This window comes from Macaca mulatta, chromosome 2, assembly GCF_049350105.2.
Source record: "Macaca mulatta isolate MMU2019108-1 chromosome 2, T2T-MMU8v2.0, whole genome shotgun sequence".
Taxonomy (NCBI): Eukaryota; Metazoa; Chordata; class Mammalia; order Primates; family Cercopithecidae; genus Macaca; species Macaca mulatta.
The window spans coordinates 154,954,043-154,981,034 of NC_133407.1; the positions used below are offsets into that span (position 1 = coordinate 154,954,043).

A 26,992-nucleotide genomic window follows, 5' to 3' on the forward strand; every position below is an offset into this window, starting at 1 on the left:
CTGGCTGCTGAAAGGATCAAAGGTCAGCTTTTAAAATGCTTCTGTGGCTCCATATGGACAACAGAAGTAACTTGAGTGTCAGGCTGGGCGCAGTGGCTCATACCTGTAATCCCAGCATTTTGGGAGTCAGGTGAATCACTTGAGCTCAGGAGTGCGAGACCAGCCTGGGCAATATTGCAAAACCCCATCTCTACCAAAAATACAAAAATTAGCCAGGTGTGGTGGCCACATGCATGTGGTCCCAGCTACTCTGGAGGCTGAGGTGGGAGGATCACCTGGGCCTGGGAGGCAGAGGTGGCAGTGAACCAAGATCACACCATTGCACTCCAACATGACAGTGAGACCCTGTCTCAAAAACAAACAAACAAACAAACAAACAAACGTGTTCTTAGCACAGCATTGAGAGGCCTCCAAGATCTGACCCAGCCCAGCCCTCCAGTATCATTGCTGGCAATGACCCATGGGCAGCACAGCCAGACCCACTGAACTTCCTGTGCCTCACCCTTGAGGTCTTTGCACATGATAATAACCATAGCCAATGCCTCTATGGAGCTTATAGTATGCTAGGTGCTGTCTTAAGTGTTTTTATGCAAACAAACTTGTCAAACGACCACATTCTGAACCCACACAGATTCCTCTGCCTGAAAGGTACACACCCCAGCTCCAGCAAGTAGAGCCCAGAAAATCCTCCTGGTTCTTTATTCTCCCACCCCAACAAAAATGTCACTTTCTCAGAACTCACCTCTCCCTCTGCTATGGTTTGAATGTGTCCCCCAAAGTTCACGTGTTGGAAACTTAATCCCTAATGCAACAGTGTAGAGAGGTGGGGCCTTGAAGAGGTGATCAGGCCATGAGAGCTCTGCCCTCACGAGTGGATCCACACCATTACTGCAGGAGTGGGCTCCAGATACAGGAATGCATTTGTCTCCCTCTCTCCCTCTTTTGCTCTTCCACCTTCTTCCCTGGAATGATGCAGCAAGAAGCCTGTGGCCAGATGTGACATGCCGTTTACTTCCCAGCCTCCAGAACACTTAGCTAAATTTCTGTTTTTTGTTTGTTTGTGATGGAGTCTTGCTGTGTCACCCAGGCTGGAGTGCAGTGGTGCAATCTTGGCTCACTACAACCTCTACCTCTCAGGTTCAAGTGGTTCTCCTGCCTCAGCCTCCCGAGTAGCTGGGACTACACGTGTGTGCAACCATGCCCCGCTAATTTTGTATTTTTAGTAGAGAACGAGTTTTAACCATGTTGGCCAGGAGGGTCTTGAACTCCTGTCCTCAAGTGATCTGCCTGACTCGGCTTTCCAAAGTGCTGGGATTACAGGTGTGAGTCACCAGACTCAGCCCGATTTCTTTTCTTTATAAATTACCCAGTCTGTGGTATTCTGTTACAGCAGAACAAATAAATACGAATAAGACACCTCTCAGAGATGTGGCTCCCAGAGCCCTCGTGTGGTGTCTTATGGTGTTTCTCTCTCACCAGACTGGGATTTCCTTGAGGACAGTTAGCACAGGGACAGAGTGGCCCAATGAAGGTTTGTCAAATGAATGAATGAGATTTAGGGGAGGAAGAGCAAGGAAAGGCCAGGCCAGGGACAAGACCAGAGCCTGGGTAAGCATCCAGTTTCCTCCTATCACCTACTCACGTGCTCTTGGATTGTTCCAGAAAGGCCAGAGAAGGAAGAGCACTAGATCTGGAGCCACAAGACATGGGTTGAGTCCCACCATTCCCAGTTCCTATCAGCTTTGTCCTGTGGAATGGGGCTAAGTCCTCTGTGCACCTCAGAGGGGTGGACCCTACATGATAGGATAATGCAGATTCCTAAGCTGCAGACATTTTTGGTCATTTGTCCTTTTATTTACTAATACATATTTTATTTTGTAGTAAATATTATAACCAATAATGAAAACCCAGCATCTCTTGCCATAAATAGTAACCACTGTTAAATTTAAGCAGCAAGAGGCAGCCAGGCGCGGTGGCTCACACCTGTAATCCCAGCACTTTGGGAGGCCAAGGTGGGTGGATCACGAGGTCAGGAGATCGAAACCATCCTGGCTAACATGGTGAAACCCCAGCTCTACTATAAATACAAAAAAAATTAGCCAGGCAGAGTGGCGGGTACCTGTAGTCCCAGTTACTTGGGAGGCTGAGGCAGGAGAATGGCGTGAACCCAGGAGGCAGAGCTTGTAATAAGCCGAGATCACACCACTGCACTCCAGCCTGGGTGACTGAGCAAGACTCCATTTCAAAAAAAAAAAAAAATGGTCAGGCGCAGTGGCTCACGCCTGTAATCCCAGCACTTTGGGAGGCCGAGGAGGGCGGATCACAAGGTCAGGAGATCGAGACCACGGTGAAACCCCGTCTCTACTAAAAATACAAAAAATTAGCCGGGCGTGGTGGTGGGCGCCTGTAGTCCCAGCTACTCAGGAGGCTGAGGCAGGATAATGGTGTGAACCCGGGAGGCGGAGCTTGCAGTGAGCCGAGATCGCGCCACTGCACTCCAGCTTGGGGGACAGAGTGAGACTCCGTCTCAAAAAAAAAAAAAAAAAAAAAAAAAAAAGAAGCAAGAGGCCATTAGCCCGAGGCTGTCTCTGTACTTTGAGTGATGATCTGAAGCCGAACTTAGTATGTGAAGAAATCAAATCCCAATTTAGAAGCATATGTTTGTAACAAATAGCAGGCTGAGCTCCCCAAACCTCTGCTGGCCCTGCCAGCTGCCCAATTCATGACTTGTTCTTTACTCAAGTAAACTCTGTTAAATTTAATTTGTCTAAAGTTTTTCCTTTTAACACCTTACAAATACATAAAGCAACAATAAAACGCAGTTAGTCAGTTGTAGCTAGATCTTGTTTTCTGTCTGCCTCTGAACCCGAGGCTGTTCTCTGTCCATCCAAGAGAGGCTAGCAACTGTCAGAAGTCAGAGACTTCTCAGCTCCAAACCACAGCTTGGGAACCGGTGCTGGAAAAGCATGGCAAAGGCCCAACCTCCCTGCCCTGTGCTTTCCGGCCTGCAACTCCCACATTCACTCCTGCCTGCCGCACCTCTGGGCCACTGTCTTTCGGAAGCCATGGGGGAAATGGGCTGGGGGCCTTCTGTGAGCTGCAGAGACACTTGTCACTCAACGGGCATTACTGAAGCACCTCTGTCAGGGCTCCAGGCAGTTCTGGGGAAAGGCAGGCCCTGGTAGCCACCCACTCTCCCTTCACATCCTCACTTCCTGGCAGACCCCAGAGTCCTTGTGTGCGGTTGGGTGTTCCCTCCAGCTGGCCACATCTGCACAGCACCCGGAGGCTGGGTGAGCCTCTGATGTCTTCCTCCTGCTGGAGGCCGATGGTCACATCTGGCCACCAGCCCAGGGGGTTACACAATCTGACAAGGGCCAGATGTTGCTCTTCCTCCCTTCCACTGCACTGGTGACTCCTGGCTCCTGGCTCCAGATCTTCATGCAACAGACCCCCCCTTTAGTTCTGTGATGCAAAGAGGTGGATCTCAGGAGCTGCAAACCTGGGTTCCACCCTCCGGACTGTGGCTTCGCTGTGTGACCTGCACAACTCCCTCCCCCTCTCTGAGCCTCCATTTCATTTTCCTGATTGATTAATCAGTCAACACTGCTGGGGGCTCTGTACTAGCTGGGCCTGGAGGTCCTATGAGGATGAAATAAAATGACATAGTCCTTCTAAACTTTGTGGCGCTCCTGCCCCTGCTAATATTTGAGATAATTTTAGGTGGCACTCAGATGAATGGCTAGGAGTATGTGCACTTGTTGTAAACAGTTAAGCATTTATTTTAATGTGTACTAAAAAATTTAATGAGCACATCAAACCATCTTAGTTTTACATTTATGACAGTGATATAACTTCCTTTTACAATTATCTAGGTAAACAAGTGAGTCAATTTAAGGAAAAATATTAATTAAATAATACAGGTGCTATATAGATATGACAAAAAAATGACATGGATCTTAGGAGGTCTGAAGCTTGGCAAATGCTTAGACACCAGCACACGGTGAGCTCTGGGTGCTGTGAGAGCAGAGCTCTGTGCCTGCCCCAGCCACCTCTGCCCCTCACAGCAGGGGACCCCGACCCTAACATACTGACACCCTCTTTCTACAATGGCCCTGTGCTATCCCAAAATGAACTGAATACATAATATGCCCTATTTTCAGATGTACTTCAAGAAAATTAATGTGATGCCCTAATGGTAATTTAAAAGAGAAAGAAAAGGAAAGGAGTTTTATGATATACATTTCGATATGTAAATACTCATAAACAATGAAATTTTCAGATACTTAAACCTGCCTGTGATGGATACATTTAAATTTAAGAGGGGCCAGGTAACATTCAATTGAATGTTGTTGATAATCTTTCCCTATATTTGGCATTTTAAAATATCCAGATTAATAGAGGGATTGATAAATAGACAGACACCTATGCAGACTCACAGGAGTACAAGCATAAGGACTGCCAGTGTTTTTTGTTTTTTGGGTTTTTTTTTGTTTGTTTGTTTCTTGAGATGGAGTTTCAATCTTGTTGCCCAGGCTGGAGTGCAATGGCGCGATCTCAGCTCACCACAACCTCTGCCTCCCGGGTTCAAGCGATTCTCCTGCCTGAGCCTCCCCAGTAGCTGGGACTACAGGCCAGGCATTCCCTGCCAGCAGCTTCAGCACCATGAGTGTTGTCACTGTCTTTGATGTGCCTCTGAAATGATGAGCAACTCTTGGAAAATGCCAAACAAAACAAAGTGTGACCTTCCCTCAACTCACACAGCATCAGATTCTTGGAAAACCCTTTGTATATTAAAACCTTGTGGAAAACCCTGTGTTTATACATAAGACAGAGGTGGGCTCCAGCCTCAGATCATCATGGCAAAAGTGAGGCTTGCGCAGCACAAATGTGTCCAGCAGGACACATGGAGCTCATGTGGGGTTTGGGGTGATGCTTGGTTGTACAGGATCTGCCCAGAGGCTTGTTTCCCTGGCAGGGCCCCTCACCTGTCAGGAGCACCACCCTTCCAGTCATTGAGGCAAACCCTCCTCCCTACGAATTTCCAGAAAGTCCCTGGGGAGATACTGCTCCCAAGGAGATGCCCTGTTCCAGACCCCTCCCAGCTCTCAGGCTTAGATCCCACTGGCCACGGCAGCCTCACCCTGGGACTATGAGGTGCCCACCCCTGTGGATTTGGACTTGGAGGCTGCTGGGTCAGCACACTGGACCATGCCCAGCCTTTAGAAGGGTGGTGTCCAGGGTTCCCATCTGCGAGCGCCCAGCCAGCCTGTAACCTTCCTGGCCCCCTCCCCTGGAGCCTCTGGGCTCACACAGCCTTTTAAGAGGGGTATCTGGCCTGTGTCTGTTTAATCCTGGGCCAGCCACTCCAATAAGCGTGCCTTACCAAGTCTTTCACCTCTTTGAGACTCAACTTCCCCATCATTTTATTATTTATTTATTGAGAGAGGGTCTTACTCTGTTGCCCAGGCTGGAATGCAGTGGCGTGATCTTGGCTCACTGCAGCCTCAACCTCCTAGGTTCAAGTGATCCTCCCACCTCAGCCTCCTCAGTAGCTGGGACCACAGGTGCACGCCACCACGCTCAGCCAGTTTTTGTATTTTTTATAGAGATGGAGTCTCACTATGTTGCCCAGGTTGATCTTGAACTCCTGGGCTCAAGTGATTCACCCATCTTGGCCTCCCAAAATGCTGGGATTATAGGCATGAGCCACTGTGTCCAGCCTTCCCAGTCTTTTAAATGGGAATAAGTCACCCAAGCTCATAGGGTGCAAGTCAGGGCTAAATTAGGGATGTATGTGTCTGGCACACAGTAAACACTTGACAAATATTAACTCCCATTCTCTGTTTACAGCTTCTTGCTTGTTCATCTTTCCTTTTCCATTTCTCATTTTACCCCCTAAAACCTCAAATAAATGCATAAATTTCTGCAGTGGTATCCCAGTGTTTTAATCTGGCCTGCATCGTCCAATGTGGTAACCACAGTCACAGGTGGCTATTTAAATTTAATCAGGCTGGTCGTGGTGGCTCGCGCCTGTAATCTCAGCACTTTGAGAGCCTGAGGTGGGTGGATCACCTGAGGTCAGGAGTTCGAGACCAGCCTGGCCAACATGATGAAAACCTGTCCCTACTAAAATACAAAAATTAGCCGGGCGTGGTGGTGGGTGCCTATAGTCCCAGCTACTCGGAAGGCTGAGGCAGGAGAATCACTGGGAGGCAGAGGTTGCAGTGAGCTGAGATCACACTATTGCACTCCAGCCTAGGCAACAAGAGTGAAACTCAGTCTCAAAAAAAAAAAAAAAAAAAAAAAAAGTAAATTTAATCAAAGTTAAATAAAACTAAGAATTCAGTTCCTCAGTTGCACTAGCTACATCAGGTGCTCAGTAGCCACCCGTGGCTCACAGCTACCAGCACAGCCAGAAAGCGTTTTCATCATCTCATAAAATCCAGTTGGACAGTGCTGATCTGCAACTTATATTAAAAGTTAAATCATTTACAGTCATTTTTCCCAGAACTGTAGTTCTCACTTGTTTGTACTACAATTATATGAATCTAGAATGTGACCGTTTATATAAACACAAAATATATACAAGTGAGTGTCCTTCTGCAGTCCCACATCCTCAGAGGAATTATTGGACTGATGAGCAAACCACTAAGACAAACACCGATAAGTGGGCTGACTGGGCTTCTAAATCCCACGTGAGTGAAGGTAGCCAGCCCTCGCTAAACCTAAACCTACCCAGGACAAACTTAAAGCTGGGTCCCTGTCTTCATCACCCAAAAGGGTAGACTCCAGGTGGACTGAAGACCTAAAAGATACGATTAAAACAAAAGAATGTCCAGCAGAATACTCTTGTGACCTAGGAAAGGAGGACCACTCAAGAATTCAAAGGCAAAAATCATAAAGCCAAAAGAATTTGGTGAATTTGATTACATCAAAGAACACACTGGGGCCGGTGGGCATCACTTGGTCAAATCATGTATGTGTCTCCACAAGACCCAGCAACCCCTCTCCTGGGACAGTTCTCACAGCAGGCTGCTGCACGGTGGCGTGGGGGAGGACAGGCACTTGGTGTCATCTGGAGTGGTGGCCAGTTGGAGGCAGCCTAGTGTCCACCCCTGGGAGTAGACGGAGGAGTTTGCAGAGGGGAGAAGCAGTGGGCAGATGCACCCACAGAACAACATTTGGGTTGGGTGGGAACTCCAACACCGAGTGGGGAGTCAGAGGCACGGCTAGACATGTGCCACAAGGCCGCCGATTGGGTGCAAACAGACCCCGAAAGACTCGCTTTGCAAGAACACATCCCAACAAGAATATACACAGAAATCACCGGGGAGGGACTGCCTGAAGGGCAGGAAGGCGTGTGGGACCAAGAGGCGAGAGAGTCCATTCCTGCCCCTGCCCAGTCCCCTGCTCAGGATACATGAGGAATCCCAAGGTTGGAATTGCTGGCCACCGATGACCAGCACATTGTCATTTGACTCAGGGCTGGCATACTTATGCTGTAAAGGGCCAGAGAGAAAATACTTCAGGCTTTGAAGCCCATGAGGTTGTTGTCAGAGCTACTCCACTCTGCACAGGAGCAGTTCCACAGAATATACAAACAAGCGGACATGGCTGTGTTCCAATAAACCTTTATTCATCGACATTAAAATTTGAATTTTATGAAATTTTCATATGTCATGAAATATCCCTCTTTTAGTTTTTTCCCAACCATTTAAAAATGTAAAAACTATTCTTAGTTTGTGGATTGTATAAAAATAGGGGTGGAGCTGGACTGGCCCACAGGCTGTAGTTGCTAATCCCGGATTTAACTGATGACTTCTGCTCCCCGTGGAGACAATTTAGTCCAAGGCAAACATGTTTAGTGAGCTGGAGAACTGAGGGCTCATCTTTACTCCCAAGGTCAGCCAGTACCTCTGGATTTGCTAAGAGAACTAACCCTATTAGGTTAGGGAATAAATGAAACCAAGCATCTGGCTGTGGATAAAAAGACTACCCTGAGGGGGATGGGGACCCTCTTGTATGGCCAGGACTGCATACCATATGGTAGTCAGGAGGGAGGGCTGTTATTTTCTTGCTTCGATGACCAGCATTGATTTCTGTTGTTTGCAACCATAACTCCCTGGCTGGTACCTTGAGAAACTCATTTCACCTCTCTGAGGTTAACTATTTTTCCAACGAAATGTCTGCCTCATGGGGGTAGGCACTATGGTGACCACCGGGGTGGGCAGAATGTCTAGGAATGGGCCCCCAAGTTCCACACCCTAATTCCCAAAGCCTGTGAGTGAAGTGAGCCTATCACTCGGAGATGGCATGACGTTCTATGGCACAGCTGGCCAGAAGACAGGGGATTATCCCTGTCTAATCACACAAGTCCCTTGAAATGCAGACAGCTTTCTGGGCTGATGTAGAAGAGGCCGTGAGAGAGATGTGAAGTGCGAGAAGGACATGGAGCAGGTTGTTGCTGGCTGGAAGATGAAAGCAATGTGGGTGAAGGAATGCAGAGAGCAACCCCAGCTCATAGCCAGCAAGGAAAGGGGGCCTTGGTCCCATAGCCAAAAGGAGCTGGATTCTGCCCACACTGGAATGAGCTTTCCCAGGGGTTCCAGACCCAGCCAAGGGTGCCTTGCTTTTGGCCTTGTGCGAGCTTATGCAGAGAAGCCAGCCACACCCGCCTGGACTTCCGGCCTACGGAATTATGAGGTCACAGGTGGGTGTTGTTTCAAGTAACTAAGAGTGTGGTGATCAGCTATGGTTGTGATAGAAACCAAATTCAGCCATCCAAACAACCACACCCCATCTGCTGTCAGCTCAACCCTGACTGTGGCCTTGTGCTCCCAGAGAGACTTGACCGGCCTAAGCCAATCATGAAGCCTCCTTCATGTGGCCAGAGGTTGGTTTAGGAGCAGACATGTGATGCAGTTCTGGCCAAAGGGAGGTGAGGGGAAGTCTGCCAGGAGGACCTGCGGATATGGCAGTGATGCCTGAGGCCATGGCAGCTCTCTTGTAACCATGAGGGGCCCTTGCTGACAGGCCAAAATGACAAGCTGAGGAAGACAGAGTGGAAGATGAATCAGGTCCTTGAAAACTTTACTGAACTGCCAACGAACTGCTCTCCCCTGGACTTCTCACATGAGATAATAAATGTCCTTGTGGTTTAAGCCATTCTGAGTTGGGTTTTATGTTCTTGCAACATAAAGCATCATCACTGATAAACCACTCACAGCACTGCTTAGGAGTGCAATAAGGTTGTACAGATAAAGTCCTTAGTGCAGTGCCTCCTGCCTCAGCCCCTGTACGAGTCAGGGTTTGACCAGAGAAGTGGGGCCAGTGTGCGGAATCCATCTACAGCCATGCCTGCAGCTGTAGCTCTGTCTCAAGGGCTTTATCACAAGCAGGTGGCCTGTGTGATCATGGGGGCTGGCTAAGCGAGTCTGGAATCCACAGAAGGGAAGCTGGCAGGCAGGTGGAGCTCACAGGCACTGCTCATGGGCTTCCCCAGAGGCTCTAGACACGGGCACACCTGTGAGCTCTGCAGCTTCCTGAGACTTGCTGAGTCGCTGAGCGGCTCAGAGCATAAGAAGCAGAGAGAAAAAGACACCAGTGACATTTCTCATCTACTCCAGAATAAACTGAGCCCCGGGGGTGTAATGAGCTTTTGATGCATCCCCCTGGCTTTGATGTGATGCTTGACCTCTCCCTTGGTTCCCCAGAACCCAGCCAGGCTACTGTGGGCCATCAGGCCACAGCCACGCTGCAGCACCTACCCTGGGAGGTCCTGGAGGTTCGCACACAGTGGCTTCCTTTGCTGCATGGCGTTTCCTGAGCTAAGCAGCCTCACAGGAAACCGAGAGCAGCATGTGAAAACAAGAGAACAACAGGAGGAAGAACAGCTTGAGGGGTGGGGGGCAGGGGGCGGCAGAGGAAGTGCGGAAAATAGATCACAAGGGGTGCAGGGACAGTCTTCAGGGGTCCTCTGTGACTCCTCTCTGGTCCCTACCTGAACTCGGGAACCCCCCAACTTTACTGAGCAGGGGATGGCTGTGGGACTGGTGCGACAGGATCGTGCGAGCAGACACAGACACTCAGCTCTTGGGGCCTCGTGCAGGGTGTCAGTCTGGGCTGGTGACCTCTAAGGCCCTGCCAGCCCAAGCTGCTGACTTAGTTCTGTAATTCACCGAAGGATGAATTATTGAGCCAGCCACTGTCCTTAGCAATGGCATGAAAAGGTCAGGGGCGGTGAAAGACAACAGGGAGAGACTGTAGATGGAGATGGGGCCTCCCTAAAGAGTTGGGGTCTGGCAAGACCTGAAGGGTGAATGTGGATTGGTCAGGAGTAGGCTTGTGGATGGTGGAGGGAGCCTTATGCCCAAAGGGCCTGAGGAGGGGAGACTTGGAGGGTCAGTGTGGCTGCAGCAGATGATGGGAAAGGGCCTGGTCACTCGGGGTCAAGACGGTCACCAGAGGAGGTCATGGGAGAATTGTGAGTAGGGAGGCCTGAGGTGGGATCTGGGTGTTGAAAAGATTAACCTGGCACTGTGTGGTCAGTGGTTCTGAGCCAGCTGGGACACCAGTCAGGAGGCCAGGACAGCTGTCCAGGTGTGGTGCTGGGCTAGGCTGGGTGGTGGGTGCAGCTGGAGAGTAGCGGGCAGGTCTGAGCCACGTGGAACTGAGACTTAGCAGGACTCGGTGTGCACAGCTGAGGAGGGCTCTTCACCTGCTCCTCCTCCTCACTGGCCCCTCCGCATCCAGTCTGGTTCCAACTTGCTCCTCCCCGTGCAGGCAGAGCAGACAAGCCAAGCTTGTGCCCAGCCCTGTGGTTTTTTGCTATGGGGGTCGCCTCTGCCCTGGATCACACAAGTCACTGGCCCCACCTTGCCACTCAGGCCTCAATTCCAAGGCCACACCTCAGAGAAGTCTCCTGTGATGGGCTGGTTGTGTCCCCCCAATTCATATATATATATATATTTTTTTTTTTTTTTTTTTTTGAGACGGAGTCTCGCTGTGTCCCCCAGGCTGGAGTGCAGTGGCGTGATCTCGGCTCACTGCAAGCTCCGCCTCCCGGGTTCACGCCATTCTCCTGCCTCAGCCTCCTGAGTAGCTGGGACTACAGGCACCCACTACTGCGCCCGGCTAATTTTTTGTATTTTTAGTAGAGACGGGGTTTCACCGTGGTCTCGATCTCCTGACCTTGTGATCCGCCCGCCTCGGCCTCCCAAAGTGCTAGGATTACAGGCGTGAGCCACCACGCCCGGCCCCCAATTCATATGTTGCTGTCCAGACCCCCAGTGTTCCTCACAATGTGATCTTATTTGGTGATGGGACATTTAATGAGGTAATCAAGTTAAAATGAGGTCTTTAGGGTGAGCCCTAATCCAGTCTGACTGGTGTCCTTCTAAGAAGAGGAGATTAGGACAGAAACACGCACAGAGGGAAGACCACGTGAGGATACAGGGAGAAAGAGGCCCTGTCTGCTAGCCCAAGAGAGAGGCCGCATGAGAAGCCAACGCTGCTGACGCCGCACTCTGGTCAGCCTCCAGAGCTGTGGGAGACAAATGCCTGTTGTTGAAGCCCCCGGTCCGTGGGGCTTGTCACAGCAGCCTGAGCTGACTCACACACTCCCCGACCCTCCCTTTGTCCACCTGCTTAGTTACTGGTGGTCGACAGCATCCCGCACTGAGAGTGGGCCCACGAGGGCAGGGTCTCTGCCTCTTCCCAGCTGCCTCCCTCATGCCCAGGACAGCATGGGCCCTCTCCGGCCACTTGACAGAATTTGGTTGAATAATGAAAAGTCAGTGGTTATTTCTGACAGAAAATCATGAAGAGGCAAAATGAAGAGTCTGAAGACTCTGTCTGCCCCTTCCTGGGTCTCTGACTGGGTGGCTCCAGGCTTCTCCAGTCACCTCAGTCGTCTCCGGAAACACCCCCACCCCCAACTCAGAGCAGATTCTGACAGTCCCTCTGGCCCCTGCCTAGTCACAAAGAAGCCACCGCCCTTCCTGGGCCAGGTCCTCTGCCTGGCTGAGGGGGACTGGGTGCCATCATTGCCTACAAGTAGCCGCCCGTCCAGCCCCCTGACTACTGTTCTTTGGAGAATCGACTCCTCCATTTCTCCTGGCCAATGTGTCGGGCAGGGCCAAGGGTGAGACTGTTTTAGCCAGGCCTAGCTAATCGGAGTGGCAGTGATTGGTCCAGAGTAGTCACATGACCCTAGGTTGGCCAATCAGCATGCTCCATTTCCCTGGTATCAGTGACTGGTTCCAGGAGGGGCGTGGCCTATGTTGGAACTACTAGGAAAGAGAAAGTGTTTCTGTTGGGGGTGATTGGGAGGATAGGAGCTAATCCTGATGATGATGGTAGCTGTCTTGCTACCTTATGGGAAGAATGTCTGAGATCAGAGCCAACTAGGAAAAAGACAAGATAAAGGATAGAAAGTAAGAGATTCCAGGTATCATAACTTGAGCTCCCGAATCTAGCCATGCCTGAAGCTACATACGCTTAAGATTTTTAGTTGATAAATAAGTGCCGTTCCTACTTTTCTTTTGGCATAAGGCAGTGAGAGTGGTTTTAGTCATTAGCAACTAAAAAATCCAATATAATATAGAACCCTCTCCATCCAAAGGAGGCATATTTTTATTTTTTGTCATTTTTTTTCTACACAAGACCACTTTGGCCGTCTATATCCCAGGTTGTACCGTCAAAACAATCTGGCGATCATGATGCCCACCCCCTTGTGTCCTCCAGAGCTCACCCGGCTTGGGTCTGCAGAACCATATATACTACCCCTGACTTAGGCCAGGCCATGTGAAAGTCCTGACACTGGCACCTCCGGAGCTACAGGACAAGCCAGGCCTCCACCCAGGAACTGGCCTTTTCTTCCAATGTCTCCTTGTGGGTAAACAGATATCCTTATGTGAGGAGAGATTTTCTTTTTGGATGAGACCACCTTAAATGAGGAAAACTACCCATGCACCAGGCCCTTTGACTTTCTGGAAAACTACTACACTACATAAAAAATGCCCAACGCGGCCGGGCGCGGTGGCTCAAGCCTGTAATCCCAGCACTTTGGGAGGATGAGACGGCCGGATCACGAGGTCAGGAGATCAAGACCATCCTGGCTAACACGGCAAAACCCCGTCTCTACTAAAAAATACAAAAAACTAGCTGGGCGAGGTGGCGGGCGCCTGTAGTCCCAGCTACTTGGGAGGCTGAGGCAGGAGAATGGCATAAACCCGGGAGGCGGAGCTTGCAGTGAGCTGAGATCCCGCCACTGCACTCCAGGCTGGGCAACAGAGTGCGATTCCCTCTCAAATAAAAAAAAAAAAAAAAAAAAATGCCCAACGCCTGGCTTGGAGGCCCAGTGTCCACTCTTCCACCTTCTCTTTGCCTGGTGCTGAGCTGTAGCCTTTACGTTTCTTGAATTTTCACTTCTAAGGAGAAATTCATGAGGTGAACATTTGCTGTTTCTGTCTAACCTGCATCCTTTTCTGTCTCCTAGTAACAGCACCAACCTTCCTTTTGGGAGTTGTCCCACCTCTATGGCCACCCAACTCTTGGCCCACTTCAGGGTTGAGTGTGTGCCCTGGTCCAGGCCAACAGGACTATCCTAGTAGCCTGGTCCTGGTCTCGGCCTAGAGGCGGTGCTGTGACCCAGGTTGGGCCAATCCACGTTCTTTCCTAGGACTTTATCTACAGGTGCTGGGAAGCAGAATGTTGGGTCACAGAATTTGAAAAGTTATGAATCTGGGGTCCCTGCAGCCATGTTCCCAGCTATGTGGAGCAGGAGTGAGTAGAACCAGGCAGGGACAAGCAGAGATCCAGGTGGATAGAGAGTGCTGGAGGCACAGGGGCCGAAAGCCCATCCGAGGAGTGTGCAGCAAACACAGGCACACCCCACAGGTGGGAATGCATCCCACAGGCCAGGGCCAGCTGACAATGACATTTAAGGAGGGCTTATTATGTGCCAGGCATCATTTTAAATGCTTTCTGTTATCTCATTGGATTCTTACCCTGTGAGGTAGGTACTAAAATTAACCTATTCTCCAGATGAGAAAACTGAGGCACAAGCAAGTTGAGTTGTAGCTTCCCCAGAAGCATCAAGACACCAAAGAAAATGTGCAACATACATAGGTTAGCAGATGAGGCAGGTCATGGCCAAGGGTGACTGGTCTGGCACTTCAGCCCACCCCATGTTCTTTGTGGCTGCCTCAGGCCTGAAAAGGCTGAAGCTTATTTCCAACCCACCTGTGGGAAGTAGCAGAAAGAGCCACAAACTCGTGGACTGAATCCAGCCTGGCTGTGCCCCTGATTTACTGGGTGAGCCTGGGCAGATTACCATCCCTCTCTAGGCTCCTTCCTTCTCTGAAGGATGCATTCATTGTACATATTAGCTTGTGCAGTCAAGGCCCCTCTCTCTGGGAGGGGTGCAAAGCCTCAGGCTCAGGAGAGGGTGTATCTCTAAGCTGTGAGACCAAAGTGTGGGCCCAGGCTCTGTCCTCCCAGAATTACAGCTAGGGGAATGCATTTGAATGAGGGCAGGTTTCTCTGGGGACACCACTGATTGGCCACCTCGACAGATAGCCCACGGCTCCTCCTCCTCTGCCTCCTTGCTCTCCAAGGCCTGCCCCTTTGTGATCCTGCCCTGGAAAGGCCTTGCTTTTTTGGATAGACAAGAATGAGTGTCCCCACTTCATTCTTTCTTTCTTTCTTTTTTTTTTGTTTTTTGAGATGGAGTCTTGCTGTGTCACCCAGGCTGGAGTACAGTGGCACAATCTTGGCTCACTACAACCTCCACCTTCTGGGTTCAAGCAGTTCTCCCGCCTCAGCTTCCTGAGTAGCTGGGATTATAGGTGCGTGCAAGGAGGCCTGGCTAATGTTTGTATTTTTAGTAGAGACGGGGTTTCACCATGTTGGCCAGGCTGGTCTTGAACTCCTGACCTCAGATGATCTGCCTCCCAAAGTGCTGGGATTACAGGTGTGAGCCACTGTGCCCAGCCCAATAAGTTCCAATATTTATTAAGCCTTTCATTATTCTGGGTACTTTCAACACATCAGCACGTTGAATCTTCAAATACTCCATGATGTGGGTATTTTTTTTTTTTTTTTTTTTTTTGAGACGGAGTCTTGCTCTGTCGCCGAGACTGGACTGCAAGCTCTGCCTCCCGGGTTTACGCCATTCTCCTGCCTCAGCCTCCTGAGTAGCTGGGACTACAGGCACCCGCCACCTCGCCCGGCTATTTTTTTGTATTTTTTACTAGAGACGGGGTTTCACCGGGTTAGCCAGGATGGTCTCGATCTCCTGACCTCGTGATCCGCCCGTCTCGGCCTCCCAAAGTGCTGGGATTACAGGCTTGAGCCACCGCGCCCGGCCTGATGTGGGTATTATAATCATTACTATTCTCATCTCATTTTACAGATGAGCTGAGGCTCACAGAGGTGAGAACGGCTTGCCGCAGGCCACACTCCCAGAGCTCTACCACCATGCTGCCTCCCCCGCCACACTCGACGTTTATGCCAAGACAGAATCCTATACCCACTTTACGGCCGAGGAAACTGAGACTCACAGAAGTGAAGGGAACAGCTCTAGCTCCTACCACACATGTGGAGGAGCCGGGAATCAAAGCCAGATTGGTCTGGGCCTTCTGAGCCTGGGCCCCCACCCACTGAGCCCCCTGTGCATCCTGAGGGCCTGGGGCATGCAGTGGGTACCCGAGTGGGTCTGCCTCTTTGTGAGCCTGAGTATTGTTCCTGGAGGAGGAAAGGCCTCTTTTCTCACCAAGGCCACCCACACACCCACCTCCAAGGACGACGGAATCCGAGGCCTCCCAGCTCCAGATGGTGCCCCATGCCCCCTCTGCTCGCCCCCACCCATCCACCTCCCTCCCGCCCCGGACCCGCTGACTTTGGCCCACCCAGGTCAGGCCAGGCAGCCGCAATGGGGCAGAAGAAAGGAGGCAGCCCTCAGATGGCCTCACCTTTGTGTCCCCTCCATGGTGACCAGCCAATTGACCCCCCTCCTCCCTCTCCCACCCCCTTTCTTCCATCCCAGCCTTTTCATCCTCCCCCGACAACAAAGCCAGAGGCCAGGCCGCCAGGCCTCTCCTTGTTCCAGCTGAGCTGAGCTGGCTCTCTGCCTTTTCTGTCTTTTTGAGAGCCAGCCACTGCCCGGTGGTGCTGGCCCTAGGCTGCCTGCCCTGCCCAGGTGTCCTGAAGGCCCTATCAGGGCCTTCAGAGCAGGGTCAGGGGCCAGACCAGGCAACTGGCTGAGACATGGGCGGTTTCAAAAGGACAAGATGTCACAAATCCACCAGATACCATCTACTGAGGACTCAAGGGGGACCCCTCAAGGCAAGACAAGGCCACTGGACCACTTAGGGGTCTCCTTGTGCTGAAGTCCCAGACGTTATGCCCTTTCTTCCACTTTTGAGGACAGCATCCACTCCCATGCCCGCTGGCCCATTCGTGTGTCCACACACATCTTACTATGTGACAAGGCTGGACTGGGTGCTAGGCCACAGAAGTGCCAAGCCCTTATGCTCCCTCTGGAGGGCTCCCAGCTATGGACAGAACCTGGGGATAACAATCTTCTTCTGTCCACCCTCCCCAGTGAGCCCTAAAATCACCTGGATGGGCACAGGTTGGTGAGGGCATAGAGTCCCCCTGAAACCACCCCTAAAGCACCCAGCAGTCAGGAAAAGCTGACCTCCAGACAAGCCTGCTCCCGTGTCTAACCAGGTTTCCTCCCAGGACCTTTAGAGTTCAGAGTCTTGAGCTGCCACAGGTGGGCTATTCTACGCAGACAAGAAAAGGATTGGTCTGCAAGCTCCAGAGAGGGGCAAGGGGGTGTGTTCCTTGAATGTGTCTGGGATACAGTGTCCCTTGTTTCTCCTGGGAGGATCTCATTTCCAGAGTCCAATGGGCCTTGCTCTCACTCCAGTGGTGGGTATGTGACTAAGGTTTGGCCAGTCAGAGCAACAAATTGTCCTGGCCCCTGTGATAAATTCAGGATGAACATGTTTCCAAGTTGGCTGAATGAGGCCCATATCCAGGACTTCAGTGGGATGGTTCAGATAACAGATGGCCTTTCTACCGGACTGAGCTTTGGGGATGTTAGCCTGGCACCCCAAGGGCTACTGGGGGAGAGAACTTGCCAGAAAGTAAAGCAGAGCTTCAGCATATCCTGGTAATACTACGTGAGTACCTGAATTCAGCCATGTCTGAAGCTGGACATGCCTACACTTTTCAGTTCTAAGAACTAACTTCTTTTTCACCTAGGTCAGTTTGCATTAGGCTTTCTGGCACTCACCCAGGAGACCTGGATGACAGAAAGGAAGAAAAGAAAGAGAAAACAGAGGAGAGAAGAAAGGTGGAAAGTGGTTTTGGTGGAGAGTGCCACTGAAACACCTTGGTTGGGCAGGGATTGAATGACATTTTATGAATGGTGATGTCAGATTTTCCATATGAAGCTGTTTGCATTACTGCAACAGAATCCCCCCCTCCAATAATCAGTAATGTCTACTATGCATAAAAATTTGTGTGGGGATGGACTATTTTGTGGGATTTGAAGGATAAGGAGCTGAGTTTCTCACCTCAGACGAGGTCGTGTTTGAACAGAGACCAGCTGTGGGGAAGCAGGATCAGAGGCTGATGTGGCTGTGAGGAGACCACAAGCCTCTTGGGAGGGCTGCATGCCTCAGCAGGCAGGGGCTGGGCCAGGGAGTGCCTGAGTCTTCCCCAGCTCTAGGAGGCCTGAAGATGCCTTTTGACACCTGGGGGGCTTCTATTTCACCTGCAACTCCTACAACTCTGAAAGCAGCAGCAGCAGCTCCTTCGTGGCCCCTCAGCACATGGCACACCTGTGCCCTAACATGTCTACTGCCATTTCTGTGTCCCCAAGGATTCTGGCATGGGGATTGGTCCACAGAAGTTGCTTAGAAAATACTGTTGAATGAATTAAATAAATATCTCCAATTGCTTACATATTTACTGTCCATCCTCTTAGGCTGCTGGTCAAGATGGTGGATTGAGGTGCTATGGGAAGCCCCTCTTCCATCTACGAATATGCTGAAATGCTGCATAAAATAGAACTATTTAAAAGGGTATAGAGCCAAAGTCAAAATCAAGAAGAGGAGATCTCCAGCTTGTGTGGAAAGCAGGAGATGGAGCTGAAATGCCCATGGAGGGATTAGGGACAGGAGACCTTGCGTAGTGGGTTACAGAAGGAGACTCCCTGCATGAGGCCAGGGGCCAGCAAGGGCTGTCTTATCCATAAACAAAGATGAAAAATATTCCACCTATTGGCCTTGGGGTTTTGTTCCCAGGTATGGGACTCAATCTCTCACTACCTGTGTAGCTAGGCAACTCCAAGCTAAGAATCACAATTAAAAACTGGTCTAGAATCAGGGCCTAGTGGAGGCAAATGGAGAACTGCTCTGAAGGGAACTCTACAACCGGTTCTATGTGTGACTCTCAAGGATCATGGCCCTGCCAAAGATGGGCTCACAGCCCAAAATGACAGTGCCTGCCAAGAATGTCTCATCATGACAAAGACAGCAGGTGTAAAACATCTCAGGAAGCTCAGAAATTACAGCAATCCAAAAGAGACTGTAAAATTAATATGGTTGAATGCTACAGAGATAAAGGATTAGACAGAACCCACAACACAAGGACTGATAAGGATGAAAAAAAAAGTACAGGTCTGAAAAAGAACTCAATAGAAGCCCTAACATGAACAATAGAGTCATCGAGATCCCATTTTAGGAAAGTGGCAGAGTTTGACTCAAAGTTAGGAAACTCAACACAGTCTGAATTCAGCTGAGTTCAGGTATGTGACTTTAGTAAACCCACTCCCAACTCCAAGGGTCTATATCCTCATTTGAAACATATGACATAATACCAACCTCAGAGGGAAGATGAGAAGATCGGAGTGAGTCGGTCTCTGTGAAAGTGCTTTGAACACTGGGAGATGCTGGAAAAGTGTGAGTTGGGTCATTTATTCTAACCAAATGGCTTCAAGCTGTCATTCTCAGGGGGAGTTCAGTCATTGCTCTGTTTTCCCCCCCAAAGACACATCTGCAGAGCACCTGGAGACATTCCAGAGTGATGTCACTTAAGAGGGTGTGATGGGGCTCTGCTGTTTGGGGCATGGGGCCCTTTCCTCCCTGTAATTCCTCTAGACTGCAGCCCCCTAGGCCAGCTGCAGAGGAGGGGGTTGATTCAGCGCAATAGTCAGGGACATCTGAGTTTCTGGCACTTGAAAAGCAAAAGCAGGCTGGGTGCGCTGGCTCACGCCTGTAATCCCAGCACTTTGGGGGGCCGAGGTGGGCGAATCACAAGGTCAGCAGTTCAAGACCAGCCTGGTCAACATGGTGAAACCCCGTTTCTATTAAAAATACAAAAATTAGCCAGAGGCAAAAGAATGGCTTGAACCTGGGAGGCGGAGGTTGCAATGAGCTGAGATTGTGCCACTGCACTCCAGCCTGGGTGACAGGCGAGACTCCATCTCAAAAAAGAAAGGAAGGGAAGGGAGGGGAAGGGAGGGGAGGGGAGTGGAGGGGAGGGAAGGGGAGGGAAGGGGAAGGAAGGGGAGGGGAGGGGAGGGGAGGGGAGGGAAGGGAAGGGAAGGGAAGGGAAGGGAAGGGAAGGGAAGGGAAGGGAAGGGAAGGGAAGGGAAGGGAAGGGAAGGGAAAGGAAGGGAAAGGAAAGGAAAAGAAAGAAGGAGAAAGAGAAAAGCAAAAGTAGAGGTGAATTGTACCCTCCCCAGCCAGTAAAATGTCTGGCCGATGTTTCCGGGGTAGGAGAATCCAGGGGGACTTGTGCATATTACCAAACCCAACTCGAGCTTGTGGCCTGGGGCCATCAGGCTGGGCTGTGAGTCCTGCCCTTGCCACTAAGTTGCTGCGCCACACTGGACAGCTGCTTCCTCCCTGGTCTTGGTTTTCTCGTCTGTGAAATGCTGACAATAACACTTTTCTTTTAGACTAGTTCAGAGGCCCCATGAGCTCACATGAAAAAGTGCCTCGTACGCAGCTGATGCTCAATAAATGCCCATGGCTATTCTGTCTCCTCTCCTTTCCCTTCTTCTCAGAGTGAGAGCTTCGGGGCAGGTCAGTCCATAAACCAGCAAACTCTGACCATAGAAAATGGGCAGAGGTGGTCAACCTCCTGGGCAAGGTAGGGTTGAAAGCATATTTCTAGAGGGGCAGAGAAATGAGTGACACAGTCATCTGCCTAATCACTGTGTGCCCTTCACATAGTGTTACTCGCTCTCTGGTCCTCAATCTCCTCATCACTAGGTGTTTCCTTCAAAGCCTCTGCAATAGCTGCTCCTCCTTCTTCCTTACTAACAGAATCCACTTTTGGCTGGGCACAGTGGCTCATGCCTATAATCCCAGCACTTTGGGAGGCCGAGGCGGGTAGATCACCTGAGGTCAGGAGTTTGAGACCAGCCTGGCCAACATGGTGAAACCCCGTCTCTACTAAAAATACAAAAATTACCCAGGCGTGGTTGCATACGTCTGTAATCCCACCTATGGGGAGGCTGAGGCAGGAGAATCTTTTGAACCTGGGAGGCAGAGATTGCAGTGAGCCAAGATTGCGCCATTGCGAAAAAGCCTGGGTGACAGAGCAAGACTCTGTCTCAAAAAACAAACGAACAAAAAATAGAACCCCAGTTTTGTTTGAGACTGACTAACAGGACCAGCCCTTCCAGGTTTCTTCTTATGCCCAATCAGCAGATAGAAGGTCTGGAGGCACAGCAGCCATCGTGTAACTGTGAATCAAAGCACACAGGCAGTGGGGGAAAAGTGCTCTGACTTTTCTGCTTTGTGGCTGTGTGGCCTTGGGTATGTTACTTAACTTCTCAGTGCCTCATTTCTCACAATGTGTAAACTGGGGATAAAATGCCTACCTTGAACAATCTTATGGGGACTAAATGGTGCATTGGCTATGAATCCACTTTTTCTGTTGTAAAGGGCTATGCCAATGTTTGTAGTCACTTGTAGCATTCTGCTATAGAGGACTAGTTGTGACTTCAGAAATAAACAAAGAAGAGCCCCTTTATTTCTCCTCTTGGATAAAGTTCCAAGGCTGGATGTGGGCCTCAAGCCAACCAGCCCTGCTCTTTAGCCATCAGCTATGCAAACAGGAAGTGGCTCTCCAAACACTGCACGCTGCAGGAGGCTGGCCCAGAGTCTGCCTCTTTGGAGGCCTCCTTCTAGCCCCATGCCTTCCCATCTCCCAGTTGTGAGCTCCTCAGATGTCCAGTAGGTTCAAGGCCATCCCTTCTGCCTGCCCCACCCCCAGCCTGGGCCAGACCACCTTCCTCTCAGGACCAGGATGGCAGGAGCCCCTCACTGGGCTCCGCACTATCTTCTGCTCTCCCTGTCTGCCCATCTCTTTGTCACACTGTAGCCAGGGTAACTTTTTATTGAAATGTAAATCTGCTTCTGTCACCTCCTTGCTTAAAACTTTCCCATGGTTTCATGTTCTTTCTCTTAAGGGAAAAACTGAAGTCCTTGCTGCCACCTTCCAGGCCCTAAATGGGCCTACCTCCAGCTCTACCCCTCCAGCCACTCGGGCTTCCTTTTAGTTTTTGAATGGTGCTAAGGCCCCTTCTGCCCTAGGGCTTTGCCCGTACTGTTCCCATTTTCTAGAATGTTCTCTCTTCTCCTCTTTCCATCTGGCCCAGTAACATCCTACCCTCAAGTGTCACTTCTTTGGGGGCAGGCTGATGAGTGTCCTCCACATCCTGCCTGCTGCCACACATCTGTTCCTGTGAAGGTCTTATCTGCTCACAGGTGGCTGCTCAGGGCAGGGAATTCAGTCTGTCCTAGTCACATGGTCACATCCCTGATGCCTGGGATGGCCCCTGGCACAGAGAAAATGCTCAGCAAATGTGTAGTCAGGCCAGCCGGCAGGCAGGGGTGCCTTGTGATTTGAAAGGGAGAGAGGGTCTGTCTACCAAGCATCTACCATGTGCCAGGCAGGAGCCCATGGCCTCTTCACAGCCACTCCCGCAGGCAGGGACCCCAATCTGTATTCTACCCAAGAGGAAGCAGGGTCTTTGAGGGGTGGTGACTTGCCCACACTCACACATCTGCCAAAAGTCCTGCCAAGATTTGAATCTGGGTCCCAAGTCCAGCTTCCTGCCCTGGTGGAGCTAGCACAGGCAGTCATTATACACCTGTTTCCTCATCTACAGAGTGGAAACACAGCAGTACCCACCTCACAGGGCAGCTGTGAGGCTTAAATGAGTTAAGCCACATAAAGTACTTAGCTCAAGGCCTGGCACACAGCAAGTGCTTAGTAACTGTAAGCTATTATCATTATGATCGAATCCAGGAACAAATAAGAATAAGCACATTCAACTGCAATCTATGATAAACAAATAGAGGGTGTTTGTGGGTGAACAGGAGGATGGATGGACGGCTGGCTGGGTGGGTGGGTGGGGGGAAGGATGGATGATGGATGCGTGGGTGGGTGGGGGGATGGATGGATGATGGATGGGTGGGGGGATGGGTGGGTGGGTGAGTGGATGGATGGATGAATAGATGGATGATGGGTAGGTGGATAGATGGTGGGTCGGTGAGTGGATGGGTGGATGGATGAATGGGTGAGTGGATGGACGAGTGAGTGGATGGATAGGTGGGTGGGGTGGGTGAGTGGATGGACAAATGAATGGATGGATGGATGGATGGGTGAGTGGGGTGGGTGAGTGGATGGACAGATGGATGGATGAATGGATGGGTGGGCAGATGGATGCAGAGCAAGCAATGGAATAGACTTATGACTTAAGAAATGGAGAACTGACAAAGGAATGAAAGAACACGTGAATAAATGCATGGAGAAACTGGGGAACACGAGAGCGTGTGGGAGGGGGTTTGCACACCCGAAGTCTGGGAAAATGGGAGCCGAATTGGGGCACTTGGGCCCAGGGCCCGCGCCCCTGCTCACCTGTAGCGTTGCAGCTCCGCTTCCAGCCGCCGCACCCAGCGCTGCAAGCCGGGCACCTGTCGCGCCAGCGCCTCCAGCTCTCGCACGCGGTGCAGGCTGCGCAGCACCACCTGCCGGGCCTCCTCCGCGCGCCGCCGCACCTCGGCCTGGCCACGGCGCAGCCGCCCAGCGCGGGCCTCCGCCGCAGCCAGCGCGCCTTGTGCCTGCCGCAGTTCCCGCACCGCAGCCTCCGGTCCGCCGTGCTCCATCTCGTGGGTGCTCGCCTGGCTCTTCCAGAGCCCGACTTGCGGGGACAGGGCAGCAGGGGCAGGGGGTAAGTGCCCCAGCCACATGCACCAGACGAACGCCCGCCACGACGGCGGTCCCCATTCCTCCGCACCCAGAAGCGCGTGAGCACGTTTATGGCGCCGCCTGCTTCCAGGTGCCAGGCCCTTAGGTCCCGTGCATCCGAGCTCCTTTAACCCTCGCCACATCCCTAGGGAGGCGGGAGCTCTAATGATTCCTCCTCGCCCGCCCCCGCAACCCTCCAGCGTTTTTTTTTACTGATGAAGGAAACTGAAACACGACGCCAGTATTCTGTTCCCTCTGTGGTACCAATGATTCTTCAACCTCGCACCTCGTCTCGGTCTACTCCTGTGTTGGCGGCGTTCAGCCTGCCGGGTGGCAGTTCCTCATCTCCTAGACTCCCCCCAGTGGCACTTGCAGCCCTCCCCGTGCCTGCTCACTAGAGGCTCCTTGAGGGCGGTTTCTGTCTGTCTTTACTGGTGTGTTCCCAGAGCCTAAAACAAACCTGGCACATAGTAGGTGCTCAATAAATACCCGAGCATGAGCGATGCCGGAAGACCTTTCAGGCGCATCCCATGGCTCCCCGTACATTACTTGGGATTCCACATCAGAGGAGTACTTTCCCGCCTCCACCCTGGCTTCCATGCACACCAACACTGAAAACCACACCTTGCCACTTTCCTGCACTCTGCAGTGTCCTGAGCTAAAGCGGGGTCATATAACGTCATTTTCTTCCTGGCCTGTTGTCGCCTGGGGTAGGGGCTGTTCCTTTCCTCCTCTGACCCCTGCGGCCCAGTACTGCCCTTGGCGCACAGCTGGCACAGTGCTTAAGTGTTTGTCGACGGCTCGCAGATGCTAAGGCTGGGTCCTCATCTCACCCCATGGTTTCTTCTCAATAGCCCAGAGCGGGTCTGGTTCCCACAGGCATTTGGTGGCCCATGAGTGCCTGATCCATAGTGTGAGCCACCCTGTCTATTTCTCACTTGTCTGTTTCTCCCGCAGGGAGCCCCGTAAGTCGTTGCTGATTGACAGAAGGAGCTGTCAGTCTACTCCAGGAGGCAGGGAGATCCTTAAAGGTGAGCTCAGGGCCTTCTTCACACTTCTGTCTCCTAAACCTCCCAGAAGCCTGGCAGGAAGGAGAGAGAAAGATGCTTGTTGAAAGGGAATGTGTGAGACTACCCAGACAAGTGCAATTCCTGGGTTAGAAGGGGCAAGACGCGATGATGCGGGGGTGGAGCAGAAAAGTGGGGTATGGTTGTCTGAATGTGACTGGGGTTTTCAGGAGTGGAACAGATGGTAAGAATAGGGTTGGGGACTGGAGTGGAATGGGGAGGAACAGGGACAGGATGCAAGTGGGCTGAGGCGGGGTGGGATGGTGTAGGGCTGCCCTCTGTCTACCCTTCCTCTGCCTCTGTCCCGTCGGGCTCCGCAGCCAGCCAGCTTTTAGTTCGAGCCCTCTCCCAGGCGTTACCACCCTCCCTCCGCGGCCAGCGCGCACCTGCAGTGCTAGGCAGCGTGCATCACTGCTCTGCAGCGCAGCGCGCAGGTCCTCCACCAACTCGCGCAAGCTGCTATTCTCCTCCTCCAGCCGCGCAACGCGCTCGCAGTCAGGACCGCTGTCAGGGCCAGGCGCGCAGGGCGGGCGGCGGCGGCGGCGCGGACGGCGCAGGCGGATCTGCGTCTCGATGTGCTCGCTGAGAGCGCCGCGGGGCAGCCGGGGCCCCGCACGGGTGCCGAAGTAGCCGCAGAGGCGCGCGTGGAACTGGCGGAAGGTGAGCTCCGGCGGCTCGGCGCGCAGCGCCAGGCGCGCCTCTTCGTCGGTATCTGAGTCCCCGTCCGTGGCCAACTCAGCGGCCGCGTCCCCGGTGGTCACAGCTCTGGAGTTCGCGTCTCCGGCTGCCTCCCCGGCCGCGGTGGCCCCCTCCGCCCGCAGCCCCAGCACAGCGCAGAGGGCGCGGAAGTCGGCGCGGGGCAGGCGGCCGGCGCCGCGGCAGTCCAGGTGGTGGAAGACCTCCTGCAGGTACTGGTCCAGGCCGGTGGCCAGCACCACGATCTCGTTCTCCACGCCGCGGTCCAGCCCATAGTGGTGCGCCAGGGCGCTCAGCAGCCACTGCGTGCGCCGCGCAGGTCGCCGGTACGGGTCACCTCCCGCGCTCTCCATGCCGGCCTCCGCGCCCGCGCTGTCCGGCTCCATCGCTGCGCCGCGCGCCTCGCTCCTCCGGTCCCTCCTCCGGTCCCTTCGCCCCGCCACTTCCAGGGGCGGCCCTAGAGTTTCTTGAAAGGAGGGGCTTAGCGGTCGCGATCTGGTTGGAGCGGCGCCGGCGACCGTGTCCAGCAGCTGCGCTGGCCTCACAGGGCGTCTGGTTTACCCCAGTTGCTTTGGAGGGGTCTGGGGTAGGAGGTCCAGGAGCCCCCCGGGACCCCTGCAGCGCCACCAGTGCCCGGTCGGCGTCCGAGTTTGGCTTCTCCGCGTGACTCCCGCGCTCTCCTCTCCTCACTCCCGGGGCGTTCCTGGCGTCTGCGCTTTTCCTCCCCCTCCCGGCCGTCCACTCTCAACTCCCTCCTCCCTTCGCCCCGCCCGCCTGGAGCGGAGAGTTCGCCCCGAGACCTGGGCGAGGGGTTGGCGCGGGATCCGAAGCCCAGGAGGGCCTTGGGGGTGGCGGCCTCGTCCGGTTGCTGGGTATGTGCCCCCACACCCAAGCGTCACTCTTCCCCCTCTTCCCGGAAGGCCTTTCGAGGGTTGCCTGGCAAGCCTGCTCTCGCCGCCCTGTAGCTGTGGGTGCGGAAAAGTCTCCCCTCCGCTTAAATTCAGCTACCAGGTTTCCGAGCACTTCTTGTGCCACCATAGACGTTGCAAAAAGCCCCAAGTAGTAACTGGGAAAGAGAGGGAAACAGGCTTGGAGAGGCAAGGGGTCTAGGTTAGGGGCACCCCGCTGGTCAGAAGCTGATCTGTGCTAACTGCTCTGTCCAGATCCCTGTTGGGGGTGGGGATAGGATTCTCGGGAAAGTGGTGTCTCCCGCCCCTGCCACCTTTGTGCCTGAGGGTGCTGACTTGGCAATGGGATCCGAGTTCCATCTCTGAGCTGGGGTTAGGTTAACAGGTTGATGATTGGCTGATGTTTTAGAACACATTTCTGGAAGATGAAGAAAAACCTGCTTCTCTGGTGAGTACTGGACTGTGTTCGCTTTCTTTTTCACGAGAGGCATGCAGTGATATTGTGATATTGTTCACCTGTTACCTGCACCGGGAACGGTTATCCAGCCACGGTATCCAGCCACGTTGGAGCAAGAGGCAGACTCTTCAGCTGTTCCTAGCTATAACAGAGACAGAATCTTGCCTTGTGGATAACTCTGTGAGTTTAAATGTAAAATCTTGCCGTTTGAAAAGCGATAGCATTCTGTCTCCTCTGCCACAGTATCCCAGAATCAGCACTTTGTCCATTTGGCAAATTCGTACTTGTTCTTGAAGGCTTTGCCCAGAGTACATCTCTGCTGGGAAGGAATTAAAGGCTTCTCCCCAAGCATTTTGGACATACTGTTTTAGGTTTGTTTTTAATTATAAAAGTAATGGCAATTTGACAAAGTTTTTACATCACATACACTTCTTGGCTTCTACCTTAGAAAGCCACTGTGCACAGGATGTTCACTGCATCATTGTTTATTAGAGTGAGAAACTGGAGAACACACGGTGTCCATCAGATCAGCTAGGACTCAGCAAACGAGGATGAGCAGACACAGCAAGGCACAAGCT

At 52.2% G+C, this 26,992-nt stretch overlaps 2 protein-coding genes and 1 long non-coding RNA gene across 33 annotated transcripts in view; 2 read left to right on the forward strand and 1 right to left on the reverse strand.

Moving 5' to 3' along the window:
* Positions 1-25,577, reverse strand: part of EFCC1 (EF-hand and coiled-coil domain containing 1) — a 43,708-nt gene extending 18,131 nt beyond the window's left edge. For both annotated transcript variants that reach the window (XM_077993648.1, XM_077993646.1), the window contains exons 1-3: positions 24,740-25,577; position 24,640; positions 22,957-23,239 (exon numbers count right to left, since the gene is read on the reverse strand). In XM_077993648.1, coding sequence (XP_077849774.1) covers positions 22,957-23,239; position 24,640; positions 24,740-25,435 — 980 coding nt within the window. In that variant the 5' untranslated portion in view covers positions 25,436-25,577. The remainder of the gene's footprint in view (positions 1-22,956; positions 23,240-24,639; positions 24,641-24,739) is intronic.
* On the forward strand, positions 5,665-15,183 carry LOC144339330 (uncharacterized). Its single transcript, XR_013414292.1, has 2 exons — positions 5,665-6,035; positions 14,998-15,183. It is a non-coding gene; the product is annotated as an uncharacterized LOC144339330 (long non-coding RNA).
* Positions 24,757-26,992, forward strand: part of CFAP92 (cilia and flagella associated protein 92 (putative)) — an 82,621-nt gene continuing 80,385 nt past the window's right edge. For 13 of the 30 annotated variants that reach the window (XM_077993579.1, XM_077993590.1, XM_028844511.2 and 10 more), the window contains exon 1: positions 25,769-26,405. The gene's annotated coding sequence lies outside the window, so the exon portion shown is untranslated. Of the gene's footprint in view, positions 25,014-25,768; positions 26,595-26,992 lie in introns of those variants that run through there. The other 17 variants (XM_028844508.2, XM_077993583.1, XM_077993591.1 and 14 more) reach the window with 10 other exon arrangements.